Below are 25,756 nucleotides of genomic sequence, written 5' to 3'. Positions count from 1 at the left end.
TGCTGGACTGACGGCTTCCACAGCAAACAAGAATGGCTGCACATTTTGTGACAAGACAAATCACCCGAGTCAGGACTGTTTTAAAACAAGAAATCTATCATTGGAACAGAAAGAAGAGAAAATAAAAGAGAAGAGCTTGCTTCCGGTGCCTGAAAATTGGTCACAATGCTAACAAGTGCAAGGGAGCCGTGAAATGTTTTGGTTGCGGTAAGAATCATCACTTACTAATGTGTCGCGGTGGAGAAAAGAAAGAGACTCCTCCGCCAGAAGAACTCAACCTTTCAGTTATTCGTTATAACAATTTCGCCAAGAGTCAAGATGTGCTATTGAAAGTGGTCGTTGTTCGTGCTGTCGGCCCGAGTGGATCGTGTCGTGTGAGAATGCTAATTGACGAAGGAAGTCAAGTCAGCTATATTGGATCCAGAACGGTGAACATAACGGGTTCGAAATCAAAAGGCACAGAACATGTCAAAAATATCTTACTGGGTGGATATGTGACGGAGCTACATGAAGAAAGCTTGAGAGAAGTGATTGTGAAGAATATGCTGGGGACCATCGAGAAGACATGGATTCTAAGGGAAAAGCCAATTGTGTGTACTTCGCTGCCGAGAATTCCTAAAGGACCATGGGTGGACCAGCTTAAAGCAAAAGGAATAACTTTGTCAGATTTGGACACAGTTAATGTCGTGTGACGTTGAAATCCTCATTGGCTCAGATTTGCGAGGACAAGTTATGACTGGAAGACGAAGCAATTTGGGAGATGATCTCTATGCAGAGGAAACGATCTTCGGATGGGCGTTGGGTGGACCTCTCAAGTCGAATAAGTCACACCACTCCAATACCGTGATTTCTCTGTTCCAGAGTCAACTTAATGTTCAAGATATGTGGTCATTGGACAGTTTGGGAATTCAGGATCCAATTCAAGTGAAGCCAAAACCCACTTCAAAAATAATGTGTCAAGAAATGAAGATGGGCGGTATTCTGTTGGATTACCTTGGATCGAAAACAGACCTGAATTACCTGTCAATAAATTCGTTGCTGAGAAGAGACTTCAGTCAACAACTAGGAAATTAAAAGATCAAAGTGCAGTGGACATGTACAGCAGTGTGTTCCGGGGGTGGGAGGATGAGCAAATAGTGGAACCAGTCAAGATTGAATTTAAAGAGGATCAAGCTGGTCATTACCTACCGCACCGCCCAGTGTTCAAGCCCGAGAGTGAAACGACACCTGTTCGTCCTGTCTTTGATGCAAGTTGCAAGAGTGTTGGGAAACCGTCTTTAAATGACTGCTTATGTAAAGGTCCCAACTTAATTGAGCTCATTCCATCCGTTTTGCATAGATTCAGAGAAAGAAGATTTGGAGTGGTGTCGGACATCCGGAAAGCCTTCCAGATGATTGAGGTGCGAGAGGAGGACAGAGACTATCAAAAATTCCTGTGGTGGGAGGATCAAGTCCAGAACACTGTGAAACCCTTACGTCATACGCGGGTCGTGTTTGGATTGACCTGCAGCCCTTTCCTTCTCGGAGCGGTGTTGGAGCTGCATTTGTCCCATGTGAAGCAAGAATATGAAGCTGTGGCTCGAAAACTGCTCCAATCAATGTACGTGGACAACAGCGTGACCTCATTCAATACTATGCAAGAGTACGAAGATTTTCGCAAGATTTCAACAGATATTTTGGCCGAGGCGAAAATGGATCTTCGTCAGTGGGAATGTAGCGGTGTCAACATTGAACAAGAGGCAATAACTGGTGTACTAGGATTAGTGTGGGATCGACATGATGACACTTTATCCTGTGACGTGCAGCCTGTTATTGTCGATGGACCAGTTACTAAGAGGAAAATATTATCTGTCGTGGCGAAATTGTTCGACCCCATAGGATTCACGTGCCCTGCCACTCTTCAACCAAAGTTGATGCTACAGGAGATGTGGCGAACCGACAAGGGATGGGACGATGAGGTGGAGGAAGAACAAGTTTCAAAATTTATGAAGTGGTGCCAAGAAATTTATCTCTTGTCAAAAATCAAGATTCCAAGGAGGATGATGCTGCGGGCTGAATCAAGTGGTACTCAGTTACATTTATTCACGGACGCGAGTAGCTACGCCTATGCAGCAGTTATCTACATTCGAAGTGAACGAGGACCGGAAGTCAGTGTGCAACTCGTTCAAGCCAAAGCCCGTGTAGCTCCTTTGAAAGGAGGAACAATTCCCAGGCTCGAGTTGATGGGATGCTTAATTGGAGTCCGGTTATTGAATATGGTGCGTGACTCTCTTGATATTCGAATTGATCGAGAGTTTCACTGGACGGACTCCACTACAGCTCTTGCCTGGATTCAGAGAGGGGAAGAGTGGGGGACTTTTGTGGCGAATCGGGTCAAGGAAATAAGAAGTTCGACCTCGGTTTCAAATTGGAGGCATGTCCCTGGCGTACTCAACCCTGCAGATCTTCCGTCGCGTGGTTGCCCTCCAAATGAATTACTTGAGTCGAAATGGTGGGAGGGCGTGAACTGGTTGAAGCGACGTGAAGAAGAATGGCCATCCAACAAATGTGAAGTTGATGAAGATGAGGTACGAAAAGAAGGCAAAGGACGGAAAAGGACAATAATGCAAGTATTCAGAGAAAAGTCCTGGTTCCACTGCAAATTCTCCTCACTTCACAAGACCGTTAGAGTGATGGGATGGATTTTAAGATTCGTGACCAACTGCAACAAGGACAAAACCAAACACGTGAAAGGATCAAGGTTAAGTCACAGTGAATTCAAAGTTGCAGAGCACCAGATTCTCCACGGTATTCAGAAAGAGTGTCTTCGTTCTGATGTCACTGAATTAAAGAAGAAACTTTCCGTGGTGGAGAAAAATGGATTACTTTGTGTGAAGACTCGACTACTAAACAAGGAGGACACTGATTGCTTTCGATGGCCCGTAATTCTCCCCAGTGACCATTATCTAGTGAAGATGATGATAACAGATTTGCATAAGTTATATTCTCATCCTGGAGCACAATTTCTGCTGTGCAAATTAAGAGAGCGATTTTGGATCCTGGGAGGAAGGAAAGCAATGAAGAGAATTATTAGAGCATGTCCAAATTGTCGTAGAAATGATGTGAGACCTTTATGTGTGGAACCTTCTGCACTCCCAACTAATCGTGTGACACCCGGCGAAGTGTACGAGACAACCGGAGTAGACCTGGCTGGCCCCGTGATTCTGAAAGACGGAAGCAAAATGTTGATTGTGCTTTTTACTTGCTCCGTCTACCGGTGCGTTGCGTTTGATGTGGTGTCATCTCTAAGTACGGAAGCATTTATGGGAGCGATGCAGCGGTTCATCAATATTTATGGACGTCCCCGAACCTTCTGCAGTGACAATGGGACTAATTTTGTGGGTGTAGCAAATTTGCTGAAGACGCTGGATTGGGAGGAAATTCTCCAGAAGTGTGACGTGTCAGCGATCAAATGGACTTTGAATCCTCCTTCTGCACCGTGGTGGGGAGGATGGTGGGAGCGTCTGGTGCGATCCATGAAGAATCAATTACGTCGTATGTTGGGAAAGGCTAAATTGACGTGTGAAGAGCTGCGCACCAGTTTATCAGCAGTTCAAGCAACCATCAGTGACCGACCGCTGACCGTGTTAACTGAAGATTCTGGTGACCTAATTCCTTTGACTCCATCCATGTTTCTTCATCCCAGTAGGAGTGCCCATTTCCCAGAAGGAGTTATAGTCTGTCAAAGTGGACTTGAAGGGAATTATAAGAAGATGCAAGTTGTTCAAGGTCAACTCCAACAACGATTTAGGACCGAGTACTTGGCTCAATTAGTGCAACGAGGGAATGAGACCAAGGGTGCTAATCTGAAGATTGGAGATGTGGTTCTAATAGGAGCAGAAAACAAGAAGAGGTACGAGTGGCCAATCGGACGTATTGTGGAAATCATTAGAGGACGTGACGGTCACTGCAGAGTCGCCAAAGTGCAAACCGCCCACGACTATGAATTAAAGACGGAGAAGTCCGGCCAGTACACAGTGACGAAGGTGAAGAAGGGACACGTGTTGACAAGACCCCTCCAACGCTTGTACCCAATGGAAATCTCTTCATCGACGGATCTACCAGAGGTGGAGGTGGCTAAAATTCGGGAAAAAGTCAGCGAGCCCCAATGTCAAGATTTTAGCCCCATTCAAGATGTGCCCCACGTGAAGCATACTCGTTTTGGGAGACAAATCAAGAGCCCAACGCGACTTTTATACTGGAATTATGAGTACAGTGTTAATAATGATGTTATGTAAATGTGTATTATTTAATCTTTTGTTCAGGCATTCTCAAAAGAGGTGGGAGCGATGTTAAATCTCATTTTAGTTTAGCATAGAGTAAGAATTTGAGCTTCGTTTCAGAATGAGAGTGCAAAGAGTTTTGGTGTGTGCGTGAGAGAGAGAAGGCATGGCCGTGTGTAATTATTCTAATCTCTTCTCAATTTAATAAATAGTTTAATTAATTTTCGTGATTAGTGGTCACTATTAAATGATAAGTCAGCCGATTCATGTTATATATTTGTTGGTGGAATTGGGACAATAAAATCAGTTTAAAGTGAGCTAGTCATCGAGTCTTGTGTCACTTCATATAACGACAGGATAAGCCAATTTTCCGAGACGGGTCCCAACGGGTAGTTGGATAAATCGCGGTCTCAACAACCGGAAATAGAGGTCAAAGGTCAGTGCATTTTTTCGCTCGAAACCCCACAAACTGCATATTTTTGGAAAGCTGGGGACCTCACGAGTCCGAATATGCACCATAATAATGTCAAATGTCAACCCCTGACCTTTCGAGGTCAAGTATGTTCTTGGGGAAAGGTGAGATTTTTGATTTGTTACATTTCTGATAAGAACAAAACACGATCGCCGGTCCCTTCAACGCCCGCATAGCCCACTGCCTGCCCACCTTCGGAGCTTTGCGGACTTGGCCACTGTATGTAGGGGCACCTTCCCCCTCCTTCCACATAAGGTAGGCTCCCCACCCCGAGATAACCCCCCCCCCAAATACAACAAAGTGTGGGAAGCGGCACTAATCCACTTCCACATGTTAGGCATGTTTTGTTCTTATCAGAAATGTAACAAATAAAAAACTTCACCTTTCCCCAAGAACATACTTGACCTCGAAAGGTCAGGGGTTGACATTTGACATTATTATGGTGCATATTCGGACTCGTGAGGTCCCCAGCTTTCCAAAAATATGCAGTTTGTGGGGTTTCGAGCGAAAAAATGCACTGACCTTTGACCTCTATTTCCGGTCGAACCAGGTCACTTAGGGCTTAGGGACCAATACATTTTTTGATCAGCACCTCGAGGTGTACAACATATCAAAATTTGGGGCAAATATCACGGGGGCGATTTTCTCATAAGAAGGGTGCGTCCTCCTTGAAAAACTTGCATATTTGGTAGCATTAAAACCTGGAATTATGAACATTTAAAAACCTCAGTGTACAGCTTCGCCGAGCCGGACGCAAGCATCGGTTGTATACAGGCTTCCTCACTTGGCTGGTCTTGAACGGCGAAGAAGGGGGCAGTAAATTCATGTTTCCAAAAATCGGCCAAAAAATGACATCTGCTTTTTATTATCAAAATATTGCTTAAAAATAATATTTAATATTTTGACAAAAGTAAAAACACGAAATTTTTCTATAATTTTTCTGTTTGACAAGTCGCTTGTTTGCTCCAAATTCTGTTTTAAATGAATGGAGCAAACACATGGTTGGTCAAACAGATTTCGCTCTTGTTTTGTAAAATCGGAAAATTTCGCGTTTTTAGTTTACCAAAATATCAAAAAATATTTTAAAGTAATATTTTGATCAAAAAAAGCAGGTGTAATTTTTTGTCCGATTTTTGGAAACATGATTTGACTCAATTTTATTGCCCCCTTCTTCGCCGTTCAAGACCAGCCAAGTGAGGAAGCCTGGTTGTATAACGTCGTTATATTTGTTTATTTATTTATGGATCGCCTAGCGAGTTATGTCAAAAAAGTCAAGCCAAAAATCAAGAGTCGCATGACACTTATCTTACCGTTGAATGGCCCCTTTGAAGAAAAATATTGGGGGTCAAAGTTCACACTTCTCCCTGGTTTTCGCCCCGTGGAGGAAAACGCAAGAGAAAATTTGCTCAAAAATTGAAATTAACAGCTAATATTTTTCTTCAATGGGGCAATTCAATGGAAAGATAAGTGTCATGCGACTCCTAATTTTTGCCTTGATTTCTTGACGTAACTCGCTAGTGGATCCCGGTGTAGCTTGAAAAAGTTTCCATTTTAAGAATTTTCGTTATAATGCTCAAGTTTGGTCCACCTAATGAAACATATCTAGTGCCAAATTTCTCCTAAATGAAAATAGCCTTTAGTACAAAATTCGTGCCAGTATTTGATTTATTACAATGAAATTCCCCAATTCTGGGATCTTATATATCTCAAGGAAACAGCGTCATTTATTACAAACATAACAAATCTTAATCCATACCATCTAATCGCAAAAGTATGTATGTCTCTCATTCTCGTTTCACATTGCAAGTTTCAGAAATAACTTTTGATTTGCTCCTTTAACAAATTAAACCCTGCAATTTGCTGCAATACGTCTATAACTATCGCCCAATATAGATCTGAGGGCAAGCTTAAGCATAATTTTGATACTTTATATTTAAAAGTTTCTCTCCCCGTATCACTATTAAATAAAATTTCTGCTTTAAACCTTTATTACAACCACTGGACCCCACGAATGGGCCATTACCCAGGGAGGGAGAAGAGTACCTGAGCTTGGCAGTGGGGAAAAACGAGAAAAACCCACTGCAGGCACTAGGACTTGAACCCAGCACCTCCATTCAGCCCACTCAGGTGGACGGTAAGCAGGACGGCATTTCTGCCACTCCGCCTCGTCACCCTTCACATATTTAAGATTACGGGTATTGCTTGTACACACACTTTCCTGAACCATTATCATCAGCTAATTTGTGTATATTTAATGTATAAAGCAGGAGTATACTTCAACACTTTTACCGAAACATTTCTCATATAACTTCTCCTTATTCGCGGAAATGATAAAATTTATTTACAAACTTTTAAATTTTTTAGACAAGTACATTTACGAATCACGACCACCCTAATTTTTTTGCATACACGAAATATATTACCTGTGCGAAAGTAACCCACAAAGCTGTGCACCCCTCCCATAAAAAGGTTCCAGTATTCAACCCGATAAAAATGAATAACAGATACCAGATGTACAGCAACCGTGGAAATCAGCATGCCGCTTAAAATAATAAAAACGGTGGAAATTGCCTTAGACAGATTCATTGCTTCGAAACGTGTTTGGGTCATAGTTGAATTTATTTTGCGATTCTTCATTTTCCGAGAAGGCATGCCGGATACTTTGAGAATTTTTTGTGTAATGGTCGTAACACCCGCTCTCCAAAAAGGCAGATATTCTACGACCCAACTTAGGAGGGGAGGTTGTGTACTATCAACTCCCAGATCTCGATGCCCTTTGGAGATGTTGTAGTGTCCCATGAATGTACAACAACCCTGAAGTGGTTTGATTCCATGGCCACATTTGCTCCCGCCACACCAACTCAAAGGTGCCCAAAAATCGTTTTCACTCCAGCTTTCACTCACTCAAAACCACGCCAAAAATCCAATTTTACTTCGATTTTCAAATTTCTTTCACCATTATACTCCCAGATAGTTGCTTTCTTATTTCCAACATCAAACTCAACTTTTTGAAATTCTTAGTATTTTTAAAATTTAAAATTCTGAATGAGCATTGTTGTAATAATCAACAAAACAAATCATGCCTGCGAAATAATCATCAAAAAAGTTGAGTTTGATGTCGGAAATAAGAAAGCAACTATCTGGGAGTATAATGGTGAAAGAAATTTGCAAATCGGAATAAAATTGGATTTTTGGCGTGGTTTTGAATGAGTGAAAGCTAGAGTAAAAGCGATTTTTGGGCACCTTTGAGTGGGTGTGGCGGGCGCAAATGTGGCCATGGAATTAAACCACTTCAGGGTTGTTGTACATTCATGGGACCCTACAACATATCCAAAGGGCATCGAGATCCGGGAGTTGATAGTACACAACCACCCCTCCTTAGACATTCCGGCATTATGTACCTCGAATATTTTCATGCGTCGAAGGATTGGTCGTTTTCCGGTAAAGAATTTTATCCAGTGATAACGCCTAAAATAAATAAAAATGTAGTATTTTTATCAACTTTTTTATCAAGGGGTGAAAGCCATTTATAAGATCGTTATGTACGTCTGTCCGTCCCTAGCTCGGATAACTTTTGAATGAAAATACATACAGACTAGAAATTTTGGAGGTTACAAAAGGTCATCAACACTCAAATTTCATACATTTATCAGAATTGTTGAAAACACGTTGGACATGACAATTTTAACAAATTTTGAACGGACAAAAACAATATGGTGTTCAAGTTGACGGATAACACACTGCTTTCACCCCTTGGTTACATTCGTTGCAGAGGTTTATTATTATTTTATTTTCCTCGAACCTGGATAAGTAGTCGAACTTTTTCTTCAACTCGGCGGAAGTATCCACCCATACGGTCCGTTCGCATTTGACGAGTTCTTGATCTAATAGTTCGTCGAACTTTGACGGATTCTTTATAACGTTGATCCATCAGGCGGAAAAAATTCGCGTTGATACGAGTATTGTAGGCTGAATGCGAGAATGTCCTCATCAATATCTGGGGGTTTCTATAGTTCATAATATACAGGGTGGTTTAAATGTGAGGTTACAATGGAAAATTTTTCAATGGGAAAATTCACAAATCTCCATTAGTTACCGAAATTTTGCGTCTGAAATTCAATATTTTAAGAATTTTGTCATCAGTATTCCATAAGTTTTGTTAAAAATTAATAACAAAATTTCAATCCCAAATCCGTAACTAATGGAAATTTATGAATTTTTCCCATTGAAAAATTTTCCATTGTAACCTCACATTTAAACCACCCTGTACATTACTTATTTGTTTGAAATAGAACAAAAATTAAACAAAATTGAGTCTTACTGTGATCGAGGCGTAGTAAAGCCTTTCTTTCTTAGCGGACGGAAATGCATCAAAAAATGGACGAGTAATCAAAAATCCGGGATTTCTATGGTCCGCGAAGGCATTCAATGCTTTAGAAAATTTGGTCAAGAACTGTCCCCTATTTGCCAGTGAGCGCAATAACTTAGCAGAGTTGGCTCTGCGTGATTTCTTGATTACGGATGGGCTATGGAAATCCAGAGGAGATATGAGACGAAATTCCGATTCTGAGTTTAGTTTTCGATCGGCGTTATTCTTATACATGGTCACATTGTACCAAATATGTGGGGCACATGGGTCCATATGATGGTTAGGTTTAGGATTAGTGTGATGATTGCAAACTGGTGTTGCTAAGTCGTCGAAGTGAGTAACGCTTATTTTGGGGAATGTGGCACACACGTAATTGAGTAGAATTCCAATGTATCCTAAGAAGCAGAAAGAGTTAAATATTCTGGTGAGTAATTTCTTAGGAGTATGTCACTTAACCCTTTAGCGAGTGCCATTGACTACAAGAAAAAGCTTAATTCCGGTACGTTATAAGTATGTTGTGGTCATGGTTGTGGGAGAAGGAATTCAGGAGTTTTTACCTATAAAACTCGAAAAAACTGAAAAATCAAAAACTTAACATTATGCTAGATTTGGAAATATCCAAATTTTTCGTAAGTTTAGCATTGTGTTGGCATAGGAGAGATCCCTCAAAATTGCAATAAATCTTAAGCCGCGGAGAGAAAAGTGTGAAAACAAATGACCTCCTAGAAACGACAATTGTCTTCCTTCCGCACCATAACCCCGATTTTTCACGACGACTTTTATCGTACTCCCGAATTTTCTTGCAAAACGGCAATTGTCTTAGCTACAAGTTAAAGGTTTAATTGGAGAACCTATTTACCATGCGTAATTATAACCGAGACAAGAAACCATGATCCTAAGGCGACCCTGAGAGGCAGTTTGTTTTCCAAGTGACCAATAATGTGGTACGATTGGGCGACTAAGTTACTTATGAAAAGCAGCCAATACGAGACTGGGGCAGGATTTAGGCTTCGTGTATAAAGGGTTAGAAGGAACGTCATAACGGTACAAGTAGATACCAGCGAAATCCACAATGTTGTTTGGAAAGGTAGGAAATAAATCTGAAAATTGAACTTTGATTGTGACCAGCAGGTAAGGAAATTGTACTTCTGATTGCCAACGGCGAAGATGTGATCGGCGAGGGCCAGGTCTCGCTTTATCAGTTCCCATGCACCACTGTAATACAAATTTAATTAGTATGAAATTTGCAAATGGAACCATCTACCAATAAGCAGGTTTGGCGGAGATACATATTCATAATTTTAACAAAATATTCATTAATTATTCAAAATTTATTCATTCTATTCAAAATCTATTCAAAATCCACAACATTAGATAAATTTCTCAACGTTCCCTATGTATGTATTAAGCAAAAACTGAATCATGAAAAAATATTCATTCATTACTCATTCACACAAATTGAATAAATATTCATTCAATATTCATTTATTAAAAAAATCAGAACAAAATATTCATTCAATTTTTGAGCATTGAATGAATAATTTATTCATTCATCATTAAATGAATGAATAATTTATTCATTTCTCATTAAATGAATGAATGTGAACATGTATTTGTGTACTTACCTAGGTCTCACTAACGTCTCGTCATAAATGAACGGTTCTGATGTATGGCCCTCCTTAAAGTTCGCGTATCGTATCATGGTATGATAAATTGTAATATTTGCTCCACAAAACACGCCTGATTCACTGATACTTGCAATATCAGGATTTTTTAGGTTCAATTTATACTCACAACCGTCCGACTCATATTCCCGAAATCCTTCCGCGTGCTCCGCCGATATGAATGAAACTGGTGCTAATTCTTCCACCATTTTGTGCAGTTTTTCATGAAATGATATTTCCTCATTAATTTTCACAGTCCATGAAATTTTCTCTGGGATTAAATGCGATATGTAGCCCGCCTCAATAAAATCTACACTAGATTTCCAGGAACAATGGTTGCAAATCAAAATTATTTTCGAAAAACTCTTTTGAATCTTTACCACAAAAAGGGTGGAATATATCATTTGAATATTTTCTGAAGAGACTTCCCACACAAAAAAACTTTTCTTTGGAAACTTTCGAGGAATCCGGTTGGTTAACCAGAATATGGTAAATGAACCTTTCAAATAGGTCGTTTTTTGGTAATTCGTTTCCACCGACTGGGATTCTTGATCGAAATTTAGCAAATTCCGGCCGGAATTAACGGCTTTTGTAAGCCGTTTAATTTCCCCGGTTTTCTTTGTTACTTTCAATGGTTGCCAGAAGACTAGTATAACGACCATATTTAGGATGGAATTTGGTCGAATTTTGTGCAGGGAAATGAGAGGTGGAGGGATTAATGTTTTATTTGTGTAGAAAGTCATTTTTAGAAAGTTTGAGGTATTCGGATGCCGTAGTCTGGTAGGAAATTGGTGCTTAAGTTGGGTTGATCTGTAACAAAGTGAATATGGTTTCCGGGTGAGGGTTCACCAAAGGCGGAGAGTAAAGCGACAAGTTCTGTCGTCATTATTTTGGAAATTTGTAGTTTGAAAAACTCGAAGTTTTTAACTTTCAGCCCGATTTCTATAGAATTTCGTTACTTTAGAAAAAGATGCTTTATATGTACCCCTGGAGGTTGCGTCTCAGAAAATTATCATGCTGAATTTCAGTCTCAACTAACTGCGCAGTATATTTTAAAATAGAGCAGTTCCACTTGAGAGAAAATGCATGGTATGCAGTTTTAGGGAGAAGATGTTATTCTAGGGTAACAAGTTTCTATTTGAACTGATATCTGAAATTTGAATGAACTAAATAACTGTATATCCTGTGGATAAATAGGTTAGCTGAAAATTGGTGCAAAGTTCTGGTTTGGTGTGACATTAAAAAAAAATAATGACTAAATTACTATTGATTCTGTTTATTAACTTACTTAGGAGAATGGTAGCACGCTATCTAGAATTAGTAAATTTGAATATAAACTTTATGGATTATGTACATATTTACTAAGAGCAATTACATTTGTAGGATGGGTATAATGGCAAAGCAATTTTGTCCACCAGCATGTTCAAGGACTACTAATAGGTAATCGTGATACATGATTATACGCCTACACAAAATTTTTTTCTCATATTTGAAACACGTGCAACCCTTATGTGTAACATTGTGGTTAATTATGTATTTATAAAATCAATAAAATTATTGCCCCAAAGTTGGCCTAAACTTCAACGCGGTATAATCATATCTGTATTGAATTAAGCATTTACCTGGACAGGAAGGTATGAACTTATCAGGCATTACTTAGCAGAAATTACTGTGTCAGTTGGTAAACCACGTGTAAAAAATGAATGGCTGAATGAACGTGAGTGAAATTTTGTGGAGTTATAGGGCCAAGTAATTTTTACCCGTGAATGGTCAATATTTACATTCCATTCAGTCCGATGGAGCGAAGGTTTTTCCAGACGGGCTTCTCCAAACTGGTTTGATCATTCCTCTCATGAATTGCAGGATTGGTCTGAAATTGAATTGAACAGATTATTTAAAAAGAAATTCTTCCTCAGGATTTATCCGTTTGCTCACAATGCGATGACGCCAGCGGTCTCGCTCCGATTTTGACGAAACGACGATAATTACGTAGCCTTATACAAATAATTGAACACGTGTTTCAGGATTTTTCATAATGCTCAGGTTAAGCGAAATTATGACGAAATCCGTGAGCGAGAATTCCCATTTTCACCGTGACATTTTTCTGGCAAGGGAGAAAAATACAGATTCTCCATTATGGAGTCCATCATAATTTCGTTTAAGCTTAAAATGCGTGGGCATGAAGTGGTTTTTCCTATTTTATGTTGCTTGTATAAAATTTTGAAATTTTGAAAATTTTTGAAAATTTCCAAACATTTCTGAAAATTTAAAATTTTTGAAAATTTCTGAAAATTTTCAAAATTTTCAGAAATTCAACAAACCAAAATCATAGAAAATGACTTCGTGCCCACCAATTTTAAGTTTAAACGAAATTATGGTGGACCCCGTAATAGAGAATCTGTATTTTTCTCCCTCGCGAGAAAAATGTCACGGTGAAAATGGCAATTCTCGCTCACGGATTTCGTCATAATTTCGTTTAACCTGAGCATTATGAAAAATCCTGAAACACGTGTCTAATTATTTATCTAGGGATACATAATTATCGTCGTTTCGTCAAAATCGGAGCGAGACCGCTGGCGTCATCGCATTGTCAGTATGATTTGTTATGCGAGATGATGCGTGATTAATACGGTGTCGGATGTGACGTGATATTGCCATAGTTTGATGGAAAGATGTGGGAAATAAGTTGTAATTAATGAATAAATTAATTAGGTCCCAATTACATTTTCCTATTTTTTCAACTACTACATATGTGTCGCATCCAGCGACATTACTATTACGACAAACTATCATGAAATTCGATAGGAATGTAACTGAATGAAATTTTAATTTTTGCAATCAGAAAAGTGTTGTCGATTTGATACCATGTAACACTTATGAAACAATCGGTTGGTGTATAAACGACTTATTTACCGTTTACCGTGTGCATATACATTGTATGAAGGTACCAAATGACATGACCAGAGGGTGGATATGAATGTACATAGATTTAGCAAAATATGTACATACATATCCCTACCAGCAAAAACGTGAAGGTTTCTTAACCAGTCGGTACTGGCACACTGGCGAAGGTAAACTACCGATTTGCCCCATTTGCCAGTACCGTTTGTGTGCCAATGATCGGTGAAGTTTCGGTGCCGCTATGCCATCACTTCAACCAACGCCGATGCACCGGTACCTGCTCGGAACTTCCAAATCATTACATATATGCACCAATTTCCAGATATCGCTACGGTGCAATAACATGGGTGTGAAATAATGCACAATTTTAAATGGTTTACATATTTATTATGTTAAAGAACAAATTCACAATTTATAGAGTATAAATATATAATCTACTTACAACAATCAGAATTGCATAATGGAACAATATACCCTAGATCACTATCTACTTTCCTTAAAAACATACATTTTCTCCTTAATTTTATAATATGAGTTTCCACAGTTTCACATAATTTTAAAACTTTACAAACGCCTAATTTAGAACTTTGAGTTTTATACCACTTAATATCGCATACATCTAAATACTGTACACATAATGGGTTAAGGCATTTAATAATACAATATCTGCCATCGTCTGTTAAATAGCAGTTATCTCTATCATTAATTGATAGAGATTTGCCTCGCGTAAAATTACCAGCAGCAGTTGTGTGATTAAAATTATTTCGAGTAATTTCTTCCAGACCATTGACCACCTGGGATAAATGACAAGAATTGCTTCTTAAAAGACGCTTAATTTTTTGCATGAAACTCTCAAATTCGAAAGCACTAAATCTATCTAAACAGCCATGAATTCTAACTTCGTCAGTGATATGAGTTAAACTGTGAAAATTGTACACCATCATTTCTTTATAATATAGCTTTGGAATTAGTGAAACAAATTTATCTATTAATTGTTCTGCAAAGTTAAGCCATTCATTAGATTGGGTTTCAGTTGCTAATATATACATAGCTGTATGTAAATGTAGAAAATGATCGAATTTTTCTGTAGTCAAAACCCTTTTTAATGAAAATGGCCCTATGTACAATAAAAATGTTCGATATTCTGTAGCTTTGAAATGACGAAGTTGATCCAAACCTCTACATTTCCTACTAAAATTTGATGGAATATATTTTCTAAATGCCTCAAGTTTATTTGAAATCAACCTTACTTGTTTAACGGAAAGTTTGTGAGGAAGCGGTCCTTCCACCCAAACAGTTAACAATTTTTTCATGATTCCTAAGCAAACTAAATGCATGTAGTCGAGTGGAATCTGAAAAATCATGTCCAGTTTTAAAATCTCTAAAGGCGAGGTGCCCTTATGGTGAGATTGGTACCACCGTTGCCTGTACGAATCATTTGTATACGCATCAGCCTTATTTTTAATTGGATATGTTACTCTATTTCTATACCATTTCCCACGCCGGTAACATCGTTCGCATCCAAAATATGCGTTGTGCGTTTTTATGTTTTTCACAAAACTACGAGCAGGAGCATCGGCAACAATGCAGCGAATTCTAATATTAAAGAGTGTATTGTTAAATTGTAATCCGTTTTGTTCTAAACTATTCATTTCATTAACAAAGGGGCCCAAAAAACTTTCGATATTGTCTGGTTTTTTAAGTCCACAATATAAACTAATCACAAAAACTTGTGATGTTTTATCTTGGTCAATTCGTCCAAGAATGGGCCAAAATTCGTACGTTGAGCTCTTTGAAATAGGAAGCCCATCGATGCCAATAGTTATGGTCAATAGATTAGAACAATTTAAGCTATCAAATTTTGGCAATGAAAAGCTGAACAAATTTTGTTGGTTCAGAAAGGAATTTATATGGGGAGTTATACCGAAGTGGAAAAATTCCCCAGCACCGAGAGGGACTAAAGTTAGTTGTTTAGGGGATTGGAGAAGTGTTCTGGGGTCAACTGGAAAATTATCATTAGGAAGCCAATTTCTAATTAAACCTAATAAATCAGATAGAGCTGAGTGGGTAACATTATGTGTCAATGCCCAATTCACTAGTTGCGACTTTTTTGATACAGTTATAGAGCGGTATGCCTCTAATTCTATTCCTAATACTGGGCCATCAACTAAATCATCTGTAATTTGTTGGCTAATTAAATAATTAGGAGGTGAATCAGTTACACTAGTACTACTTGAATCGTTAAAAACATCCACGCTATCTAAATTATTTTCGTGTGAGTCGATAACCTCCATACTGTCTAAATTATTTTCATGTGCGTCAACACTACAACAAGTTGCCTGCCTGATTTTCAGAAGTGACGACTGCACCTTCTTCTGTATTTTCCTCTCCATGGTTCTCCTCGGTGTTTCCATCGCTGCTAACGTTTCTCCTAGATCCGCTGCCTCCTTTCCGATCAGGGGATTGTCGGAACCATTTTGCAATTATTGAGTTAATGTTCTTGTCGGTCGCGTCTTGGTCCTCCTCTCGAGTAAACTTTACCGCCTCTGTGAATTTACATGAATATAAATACTTTCATAAATACAAATACACAACACGTACAAATTTACAGAAAAACGCTAAACTATGACAAGATTATACTAATTACCTCTAACAAGTCTCGCCAATTCTGACCCTTGGAGTTGAACTTTTCCCGAAGCATCAGTCCACCTTATCTGAAGTGCTAACTCATGAGCAAATATCGAACCCAGTGTCGAATAGATATGGTTTAATAAAGATCCTCCACGAATCTTTGTCAATGCTTTGAACTAAAAACGTATGAAGCAAGTAAAATTAAATTTTTAATCTGATTGTAATTTTGTGTATAAATCAAATCAATGTAAGTAACCTCGGCAGCAAAATTTTTCGGATCTTTAATTAATTCGTCCACAGTTTTAAAATCCTCCAATGTTCTTAATGGCCATGTTGAAGGGGACAGAACAGTACCAGTTGACGAAAGTACTTGCTTAACTAATTTTGTTAAATCGTTAATTCGAACCAACAATTCGGCTTGGTTATGAAGAGATTCCTCTTGGAATCCTAAAAGCAAATACACATTTAATGTATTGTTGATTCGAGGGATAATTATACGATTAACATTTTAAGAATTACTTACGACGAAATTCTTCTTGGAGTTGCGTAACATCCGGATTGTGGACTTGCAGAAAGAGTTCCTGACCTAAATATTGTATATAAATAATCGAATCTAAAAATTAAGATTTTCATACTGTATGTTTTGACAACAACAATTATTATGATAGTAAATTCTACCTGATCCGGGTGCTTCACTTAGAGACTGAGGATTATCGTGAACCTCACGTCGTTCATGCTGTCGACCTTCTTCCTGGTCTGATGTCAGGAAATTATTTAGTTTGGCCGATTCTCCTGAAATTTATTTAGTTAAATTAATAGAAAATCATATTATATAAAAATTATTTAATAAGCCTTAATTAATGTTAATATAATTATGAAGTTGCTGTCTTACCTAAATTTGAATCCGGTTCGATTATTTGTTCCGACGGTAATTGTGGTGGAATGTTACGTCGAGACTTCCTCACCTGTTCAATGTCACTAGTTTCGAGTCCTTTGACCACACTTCCAGCCTTCTTGTTAGCTCGCTCGAATTTGTCTGTGTATAAAAAATTAGTAATTAAATACCAAAAATAACTAGATTACATGATTATGTGGATTTACGTTTTTACCATAAGACTTGATTATCTTTATGTTCCACAATGGCCAAGCAGAATTGTAAGGAGAGTCAGGTGTAGATTGTAATTTTGCAGCCCTTTCGGTTTATTTGACGGAAACGAACCACGCGTTTGGTCCGGGGTTATCCAAGTCGACGGGATAACTTCATAACTGTTTTCGTCGACGAAATGGACAACAGAGAACTTTTTTAAATCCATATTTATGGTTTTTATTCGCAACGTGCAATCTAACTCGTCACTGGAGATGATGGATTGAGACCCCCGCCAATTTACAGTCTCATCAATCCCTGATCGGTAACTGGCCGGTACGTGACAGGTACTCTTGTTATGTGTACAAAAATCAAGCTGCCGAGCCAGTACCGATTGGGTGACTTAAAAATCGTCACCGATATTTACCAGTACTAGATAGGTACCATATGAACGGTGTAGGCTGTATACCAACAAACCGGTGCCGAATTTATACTGAAGGTGTGTCAGTATTGGAGGTACAACCAAATATAGTACTTATTCGGTACCGAAGCGGTGTAAGTTTTGTTGCACCCATGACATCGGCAAGAAATCGGAATTTGCCAGCACGTTTGCCTTCATGAAATCGTCACTTGTGCGCGTAGGGATGTATGTAATATGTGTCTAAAAAACCTTAAAATATGTACATCAAAAATCATTTCCAACTTACATTTTCTGCCATATTTATTGAAATATGTATAATTTTGAGGATACCTTAATTCTGAATGACGAAAGATTTTTACACAAAAAAAAATTCGAAATATCCAATAAAATATTTATACTTAGAAGAATACTCAAAATGTATGGGCAAATGTGTATATGCGCGAAAAATTCGGAAAATATGTATGAATTGTAATATGTAGTAAATATGTACGAAAACCATAAATATGGAAGGTATGGAAAACTATGTTTGAATTTTTGAGATCGTACTTGGATGGGATGTCAGTACACGAAGTTTTAGTACGATCTGATTTCGTATGACAAAGTTATAAAGACATACATATCCGCCGTCTGATCATTACTTACAAAGATGTTATTCTTTAACTACATGATCTCATCCTCACAAAAAATTCTCCGTTTGAGTCACGACCCATGAACGATTGGGTTCTGACAAGGATTTTATGCATGCATGTTATCATGAGGCCCATGCCTATTATATGTAAATATGTATGTGTTACTGTGCAAGTAGTAATGAATCGGGGCAAGTATGTAAATACAGAGTCTGTCTTTAAAAAATGTAGCAATGTTATCACTGTAATAATCTCTGTCAGACAGAGTGATGCCTTTTCATTGCATAATTTTGAAAGGTGGTTCAATCCGCCAGGGAATAATAGAATAATATTTTGAGTATATCTAACAATGGAGGTCTCCCAACGTATGCTCACAGATTTGAACCAACTAGCGTCAATCGATTACAAATATGATTAGTATGAAATTTGCAAATGACACCATCTGCCAATGTGCAGGTTTGGCGGAGATATTTTCATCCAAACCGGGAAAAATGCATACGCAGCAAATTTGGAAAATGAGAAATTTGCCAGCCTTGGGGATGCGGTTTCTCCTCTTTTTATGCAAAGATTTTTAGCATTGGCAGATAGTGACATTTGCAAATTTCATACCAATTATATTTGTGATCGATTGACGCAAATTTGGTCCAAATCTGTGAGCATACGTTAGGAGACTTTAATCTAAATTAAATCTTTGATTTATCTTTGCATACACTCTGGATCAAGCATGTAAAAAAGTCTTGGTAGAGTTGATTGTATGTAGTTTAGGAAAAACTCGTTTCAAGGTTCAGCCTGGACATTTATTCCTCTCATAATAGCTGATGGATTTGGGCGTTACTAAATATGTACAACTATACGACCCCACCCTGGATGGGAAATTGTATAAATAGCAGTTGGCCGACTGACCGACCTTCAGTTAAAGAATTCTGCAGAAATCTATCATATTCAACTACAAAACTTCAAAAACTCCAATCTCTAAAATGTTCAAACTTGTAAGTATTCAAAGAAAATTGAAATTAACGCTTCGTGTCATTTTGTGAAAATTTTAACCGATTTCTTTTAAATTTCAGCTCCTCGTCGTCTTGGCCATCATTGCCGTGGCTTCTGCCCAATACATCTACTCAGGAGTGCCCGCTTACACTTCCGGTTATGCTGCCCGTTATGCCGTTCCAAGCGTCGGTGGTGGATACTCCGTTCATGGTATGTGTCCAGAATTGAAGAATTTTCTTAGAAATTTAATTTCCAACAAATTATTTTTTAGTTTTAAAAATTCAAAAATTTTAAAAAAACATTTTTTTTAATTATTCAAAACTAACGTATTTATTTTGCTTTACAGGAGCCTCCCCCCATTATGGAGGAGTCACCGTTTGGTAAATGGTTTCATTCTGACCCGGCCTAGTTTATCAATTTCCAAAATTATGAGGATCAATTCGTTTAATCTGGAAAAATAAAGAAATCATTCAGCACAAACTATTTTAAGGCGTAATCTCATTCAAAATTTGCATGCATACAGATAACTTTTATGAGATGCATAAAGTTTTATGCGATAAAACCGACCAACCTTGAGTCGGGTTTTATAAAAATATGTATTTCATAATCACAATTCCGACGCATTCATGTCGTATGCAGATGGCGGTTATGTAAGAACCATAGCAAAAATTGAAACATAAGTAGATAGTTTTCCATGTTTTCCATATTTTATGGTTATCGTTGATACACATACATATTTTCCCGTATATTTGGAGTATTTGTCTAAATATAAATATTTTGGTAAATATTTCGAGGTTTTTATTTAAAAATATTTTTCTTCATTCAGACATTAAGGTTTCCTTAAAATTAAATTTCATAAATATAAATATCGTAGAAAGTGTATTCTTATTACTCGCCGCAAACAAACATATTTTGCGGAATTTACATATCTGCCCTCTGGTCATTTTGTGTGGGTAAAAATTTTCTGTTGATGCAGGAAACTTAAATAAATGTGGAGTAATTTATTTTACAAATTTGATATTTTGCTAAATAAATTGCTGTCCTCTTATTTTCCTCTTTACACAAATATGCATGACTTTAGGGGCCGTACATAAATCACGTGATCCTTTTTCGGGAAATTTTTAGCCCCCCCCCAGTGTGACCTATAAGCCCCTTGTTCTAATTAACATGGGAGGGATAGGTTGTCTTGTCCCGTACCTCCGCTCAACTCGATCACATGCTTTCTGCACGGTCCCTTAATTCATGGAGATTTTCAGTATGGTTAAGAGTAACAAATGATAAACCAAGAACTTGGTGAGATCAATGCGAGGCAGATGAATAGGATCAAGGCTAATTTGACCTTGGAACAAGTTTTTGCCATGCTATTCATTCATGCCGTTGATATGATTGACTTGCAGAAATTGTATAAAAAGTTGCACGATATTCTTAATCTGTTAAATATGAATTACCTATGTAACGTATGCATGTGTATGTATGTATCTGTTAGATTGTGTTTCATTAAGTCGTTTGCAGTTGCAAAACTGTGCAAAAGACTGGATGCGAGTCGCGTGCTTAATTAAAAAAGGAGCAAATTTATCATGGGTGAGATTAAGTTGACATTTGTATATGTAATTCCTACGCATGCAAAATGGCTTTCGGAGATGAGTTTTATGTGCCAAAAGTGGCGGCGGAAGCTGGAGGACAGGAGGTATTGTCCCCGCGAAAAGTCGGAAAAATCTTATCCTTTTTTATCAATACTATTTTTTCTATTTATCCATTTTATATCATCTTGCAACAAAATTTTATTTGATTCAGGACTAAATATGAGGAACAAAATAGATCACAATCGTGTAATTAATTACATAGTTACATGATTAATGAAAAATCAAGTAAATAAATAAATTAAGTCCATGCGAATCAGAAATTAAAATGGGTTTGGGCCTGTTTACAGGTCGCATTGTTTTATGTATTAGCGGTGGACTGCGTCATTTCCTTTCACTGCGGGTTGAAACGAGGGGGTGTCTTCAATCTTACAAATTTTGACGTGGCAAGGCATCTCCTCCATACCTGTTCAAAAAAACTTTTTCATTCAATGTTCAGTTATACGAAATTCTGACTGAAGATTTTCATTCAAACTCAGTCATTTTCATTCAAACTCATTTCATTCCCCTTCATCTGACTTCATTTCTTACTTCGTCCCACGTATTAAACATACATAGGGTGAAAAATGAAAGGAGTGAGAAATCCTTTCATTCACACTCACTCCTCTGAAATGACTGAATTTTCACTCATTTTCGTTCAAATCACAGGAAATTCATTTTCATTCTCTATCATAATCAGACACATGAATGAAAGTGAACAGGTAGAATCTCCTTACCTTCTCTCTCCAGCTCCATTCCGCAAACCAAACCGGAAACGGGGTCTCGGATAATCCCTTTACAAATTAATTTAGCACTTTCTCCTCCAGCCTTCTCCATATCCTTGATTACAAGCTCGCTCCCAAAGTAGGGATGTTCACGCACATCACCTTTGACTCCATGACCCAGGGTAACACAAGACACCCAGTTGATTACTATAGAGGAACTCCCATCTAATGCGATACTATATACCGCGTCGCAGGGTATCCTTTGGGACGGGTATATATCTCCAGGGAACTTCCACTCCCCGTTTTCATGGAGGACAGGGTGATACGGAGTAATCTTCAGGCCCCCAGGGAAAACCACGAGGTCAGTCTGCCCTTCGGGGATGACCGTTCTGACGATGTAGGTTACCCTGGCAGCAGACTTCCCCACTGGGGTGGTCGCCACCATATCCCCTGGGGAAAGATCCGCAACTTTTTTAAAACCGTCCGCCGTGGGAACGATGCAGTCCCCATGGAAGCAGGGACCTCGCGCGTTGTTATAGTAATTCATATTGACCCCCCGATCCCCTCGGGTTCCTTGCCGGCTCGGTTTGGGAGCCGGGAGAAGGTTAAATGTGGCGTCAAAATTATCCCTGAGTGCTTGAAATAAGGCTCCTGCCCCGTAATGTTGGACACCCGGGTCTTTAAAATTGTTACAGAGTTGGTCCCGATGTGCCGCTAGGAGCGAGAAGAGATAGTGGCGACCCCATCGGGAGAAATAATCGGGCTGCAAGGCTTCCCTGACTTGACCTTGGATGTCCTTGAGAAGGTCAATGGTCATGGGGGAACGGTCAGCTGGTGCCGTTTCCATGGGTACCGTAATACCATCCAAAATTTGACTGGGATTAGCGGGAGCTTCATTTCGAGGGCCAGATTCATTAAGTTCCTCATAAATCGTGTCGATGAAATGGTATCTGAATTTGTGATGCTGTATCTCCCGCAATTTTAAAACATTCTCCTGAGCCACTATTTTGCTTTCCTGTTCATTATTCAATTTTTTCCCGCCGGCGGGAATTTCATAGTCCAGAATGACGACGAGTTTTTCATCCGGTGAATTAGTTTGCAAGATGATATCTCTACTCTGATCGTAGTGGACGTTCCCCACCCGAATTTCTGTTCCCCACGTGGTGCTTACTGAATTTTTGTGGCCTCCCGCCACCCTAACGGCGGAGGTCGACATGACCTTGACCTTAGCATTTGTGGCCATAACCGTGTAAAGATTGGCGGTAGCATTGATGAAAGCTGTCCCGACAAAGGACGCGTCCGGAATGAAGGTGAAGGAGCCATCCGTCATGCGGGAGATTTGATCGAGGAGCTCACTCTCTAAAGAGTAACCAAACCCGAACGTGTTCACTGCGCAGGGCAGCCCGTGTTTGTCTAAATATTGCGAAATCATGGGGAGATGGCCGCGAGGCGGGATGATGTTGGGGAGGCCATCCGTGAATAGAAAGATTGACTGGATTTGACCTTGGACTTGACCTTGACCTAATTAATTAGTCAATCTGATTAATTGTTTAATTAAACAGCATGTTTAAGCTAATTATTAATTACTAATTAACCTTAACTAGTATTACAAAGGCTAATTTTAACTACTAATTAATTAGAAAATCACTAAAAATCACCAATTAATTGGTCAATCTTCTAATTAATTTGCCTAATTAGTAACGTGAGTTTAATTACTAATTATTAATTAATTAGACCAAATATTTTCCTTCTAATTATCAATTGCTAATTAGTTAGAAATTTGAGTAATTAAAAAGCTCTGACCTTGACCTCGAATCGTGTCCCAGCCGCGTTCCAGGCCACCCCATAAATTGGTGGAACCTTCGGTTACCATGGAGTCAATAACTTGGGTGGCGTCATCCTTTCCAATCTGGGTCATCTTGGTGGGGGCGAGGTCAACCCGGGCATCGGAGGAAAATGTGACGATCGACAAGGTGTCCGAATCGGTCATGGTGGCCATGACGGTTTTCATGGCGTGTTTGACCAGGTCCAAGATTTCCAGGCCGTCGCTCTCCACCGCGCCGGAAGTTTCGTCGCGGAAGGTGGCCATTTCGCTCATGGAGCCGGAAATGTCGACAACGCAGCAGATGTTGACGGGGGGTCGGATGACGCCGTGGGGGGGTTTGATCGAGATGAGGACTGTGTCGGCATGCTGGGATACTTCGAGGGCGAGTTCCTTGGGGGTGGGATCGTCACCCGGGATCCGGGTTACGAGGGGGAGGAGGGAAGAATATGGGGGTGGAGGGTCTGAGGAGGAGGGGTTGGAATTAGTTCGGGAAAAGTGTTGCCTTAGATTTCTCAGCATTTTGCCAAATTTGTTTTGAAATTGAGTCTGTAATGTAAAATTACAAGATGAAGTGAATAGAGTGAAATGAGACATTTTTTGGGTGTATTTCATGTACATATGTACACTCTTAGAAATGGGGTAACCAAAACGTATGTGACTACCGCTGTGGTTATAAATTTGTCATCGAGTGGTTACCATTGTCACCGACTTTGTATTAAATTGTCAAAAGAGCTACTAAATTTACAACCAGTCGGTGAGAAATTCATAGCCATGGTGATACGTTTATTTTTCTGGTTATAATCGTAACCCCATTTCTAATAGTGTAAGTCATAGTTATGTACATACATATGTTATGACAATCTACAACAAAAATGTTTGTTCAAAAATATAAAAATTGTAATAAAATTTTGCTTACTTTGTTCACAATAGTATCTCAATTGTTCTTCGAGATTTATATTTTTCAATTAAGTTCGTAGATAATTCACTTTCTGCAAATTAATAGGTTAATTATTATTAAATGTTTACTGTTAAATTTTCTCGAAACTAACCTTTAATCGATTTTGTACTCCTTTCTCCACCAAAGTTGGAAACGTAGTGGCAATTTAGTGCGGAGAATTGAGAGTGAGTAATATACATATACGACAGGATGTGCACACATATTTATCTGCAGAAACAAACGTTTTCGTGGCAAGCTTACGTCATTCCATTCGCGAAAAAGTGGTACGTTCAGTACACACGGATAGCGTTATCTACATACATACATACATACGTTTGTAGTCGTGGTTTTATTCTCAAAGACGAAAGATAACAATAATAAATATGTATGTATCAAATTATTGATTTGAATGGAATTACATTCTCTGCGTGATGGTTTGCCAGGCATAATCGAGTTGTGGTGCATCATAGGTATACATAAATATGTATATGTACAGAGGGCGGATATGTATTTATGTACATACCATTGATAACAAAGATGTGGATGAGCCTGATTTTATACGGCTGGTTGGGGTACATAAACTGACGGCTGGTTGTAATTTATGCGTTACTTGGAAACGAACAAAGAGAAAACGTTGGATGACGGAATGTATTAAGTAACTAAAAATGCATTTACTTGGTTGGCTTCGTAGCCCACAGTGTAAAGTAGTTGATGAATAATGGTATTTGGTGTTGGAACATGTGATTCAAATGGTTTGTGTTGTATACTAACAACGAGATTTAAATTTGCCTAATTACTACAAAACAATTACATTTTTAGAAAATTTAAAATATTTACAATCATAGTCAACATGCAAATTGCACATTGGTAATGCAAAAAATTTACTTGCAGAAATAAATGGTTATATACTTACTTCAAATCTGCATTATATAAGTTTTACAAATAATATATATGTAGTATAAATCAAATAATTACATAAATAATTAAATTTTATTCTTGCAGTTGTAAAACATCACTTTATAACTGACAAATGATGGTTTTTATGACGTAAACTCGCATATTAATCCACTTCCGACTGTATTCGTGTCATGCATTTAAATCGAAGTTTGATGATCAAATAATACGTATTAATTAACCGTGTAAGGAAGCATATGTAATATCAATTTGCCCATTTTTCGAAAAATGCTACGAATTACGCACATACATAAGTATGTATTTTTTAGTGTTGGAGTG

General features: G+C 38.5%; 3 protein-coding genes across 3 annotated transcripts; 2 read left to right on the top strand and 1 right to left on the bottom strand.

The window, feature by feature from the left end:
* The first annotated feature begins 227 nt into the window (after window positions 1-227).
* On the top strand, window positions 228-4,277 carry LOC110856481. The gene is made up of 3 exons (XM_022104961.1): window positions 228-594; window positions 716-843; window positions 900-4,277. The coding sequence occupies exons 1-3, from the start codon at window positions 228-230 to the stop codon at window positions 4,275-4,277; spliced, it is 3,873 nt and encodes a 1,290-aa protein (XP_021960653.1).
* A 14,978-nt stretch (window positions 4,278-19,255) lies between these two features.
* LOC110856480 lies at window positions 19,256-19,900 on the top strand. The gene is made up of 3 exons (XM_022104960.2): window positions 19,256-19,419; window positions 19,498-19,627; window positions 19,764-19,900. Exons 1-3 carry the CDS (start codon window positions 19,271-19,273, stop codon window positions 19,824-19,826), a joined length of 342 nt encoding a protein of 113 aa, XP_021960652.1. The 5' UTR covers window positions 19,256-19,270; the 3' UTR covers window positions 19,827-19,900.
* A 1,271-nt stretch (window positions 19,901-21,171) lies between these two features.
* LOC110856586 lies at window positions 21,172-24,674 on the bottom strand. The gene is made up of 4 exons (XM_035857131.1): window positions 24,636-24,674; window positions 23,565-24,132; window positions 21,774-23,282; window positions 21,172-21,463 (listed from the first exon to the last, which is right to left on the bottom strand). Exons 2-4 carry the CDS (start codon window positions 24,103-24,105, stop codon window positions 21,366-21,368), a joined length of 2,148 nt encoding a protein of 715 aa, XP_035713024.1. The 5' UTR covers window positions 24,106-24,132; window positions 24,636-24,674; the 3' UTR covers window positions 21,172-21,365.
* Window positions 24,675-25,756: the final 1,082 nt, after the last annotated feature.

The sequence above is a fragment of the Folsomia candida genome, unplaced genomic scaffold (assembly GCF_002217175.1).
Source record: "Folsomia candida strain VU population unplaced genomic scaffold, ASM221717v1 Fcan01_Sc016, whole genome shotgun sequence".
In the NCBI taxonomy this organism is placed as follows: Eukaryota; Metazoa; Arthropoda; class Collembola; order Entomobryomorpha; family Isotomidae; genus Folsomia; species Folsomia candida.
Note: the sequence above shows the minus strand (reverse complement) of the source record. Positions and strands in the feature narration are given on the sequence as shown.

What these genes read in the sequence shown, in the direction of transcription:
- LOC110856480 (XM_022104960.2), top strand. Translation starts at nt 19,271, where the DNA reads ATGTACAACTATACGACCCCACCCTGGATGGGAAATTGTATAAATAGC. An exon ending in TCTCTAAAATGTTCAAACTT is followed by an intron (nt 19,420 to 19,497) that starts GTAAGTATTCAA and finishes TTTAAATTTCAG; the next exon opens with CTCCTCGTCGTCTTGGCCAT. An exon ending in TGGTGGATACTCCGTTCATG is followed by an intron (nt 19,628 to 19,763) that starts GTATGTGTCCAG and finishes TTTGCTTTACAG; the next exon opens with GAGCCTCCCCCCATTATGGA.
- LOC110856586 (XM_035857131.1), bottom strand. Translation starts at nt 24,105, where the DNA reads ATGCTGAGAAATCTAAGGCAACACTTTTCCCGAACTAATTCCAACCCC. An exon ending in GGACACGATTCGAGGTCAAG is followed by an intron (nt 23,283 to 23,564) that starts GTCAGAGCTTTT and finishes CTAATTAATTAG; the next exon opens with GTCAAGGTCAAGTCCAAGGT. An exon ending in AATGGAGCTGGAGAGAGAAG is followed by an intron (nt 21,464 to 21,773) that starts GTAAGGAGATTC and finishes TTTTTTGAACAG; the next exon opens with GTATGGAGGAGATGCCTTGC.
- LOC110856481 (XM_022104961.1), top strand. Translation starts at nt 228, where the DNA reads ATGTGTCGCGGTGGAGAAAAGAAAGAGACTCCTCCGCCAGAAGAACTC. An exon ending in AAGGGAAAAGCCAATTGTGT is followed by an intron (nt 595 to 715) that starts GTACTTCGCTGC and finishes TCATTGGCTCAG; the next exon opens with ATTTGCGAGGACAAGTTATG. An exon ending in AGTCACACCACTCCAATACC is followed by an intron (nt 844 to 899) that starts GTGATTTCTCTG and finishes GTCATTGGACAG; the next exon opens with TTTGGGAATTCAGGATCCAA.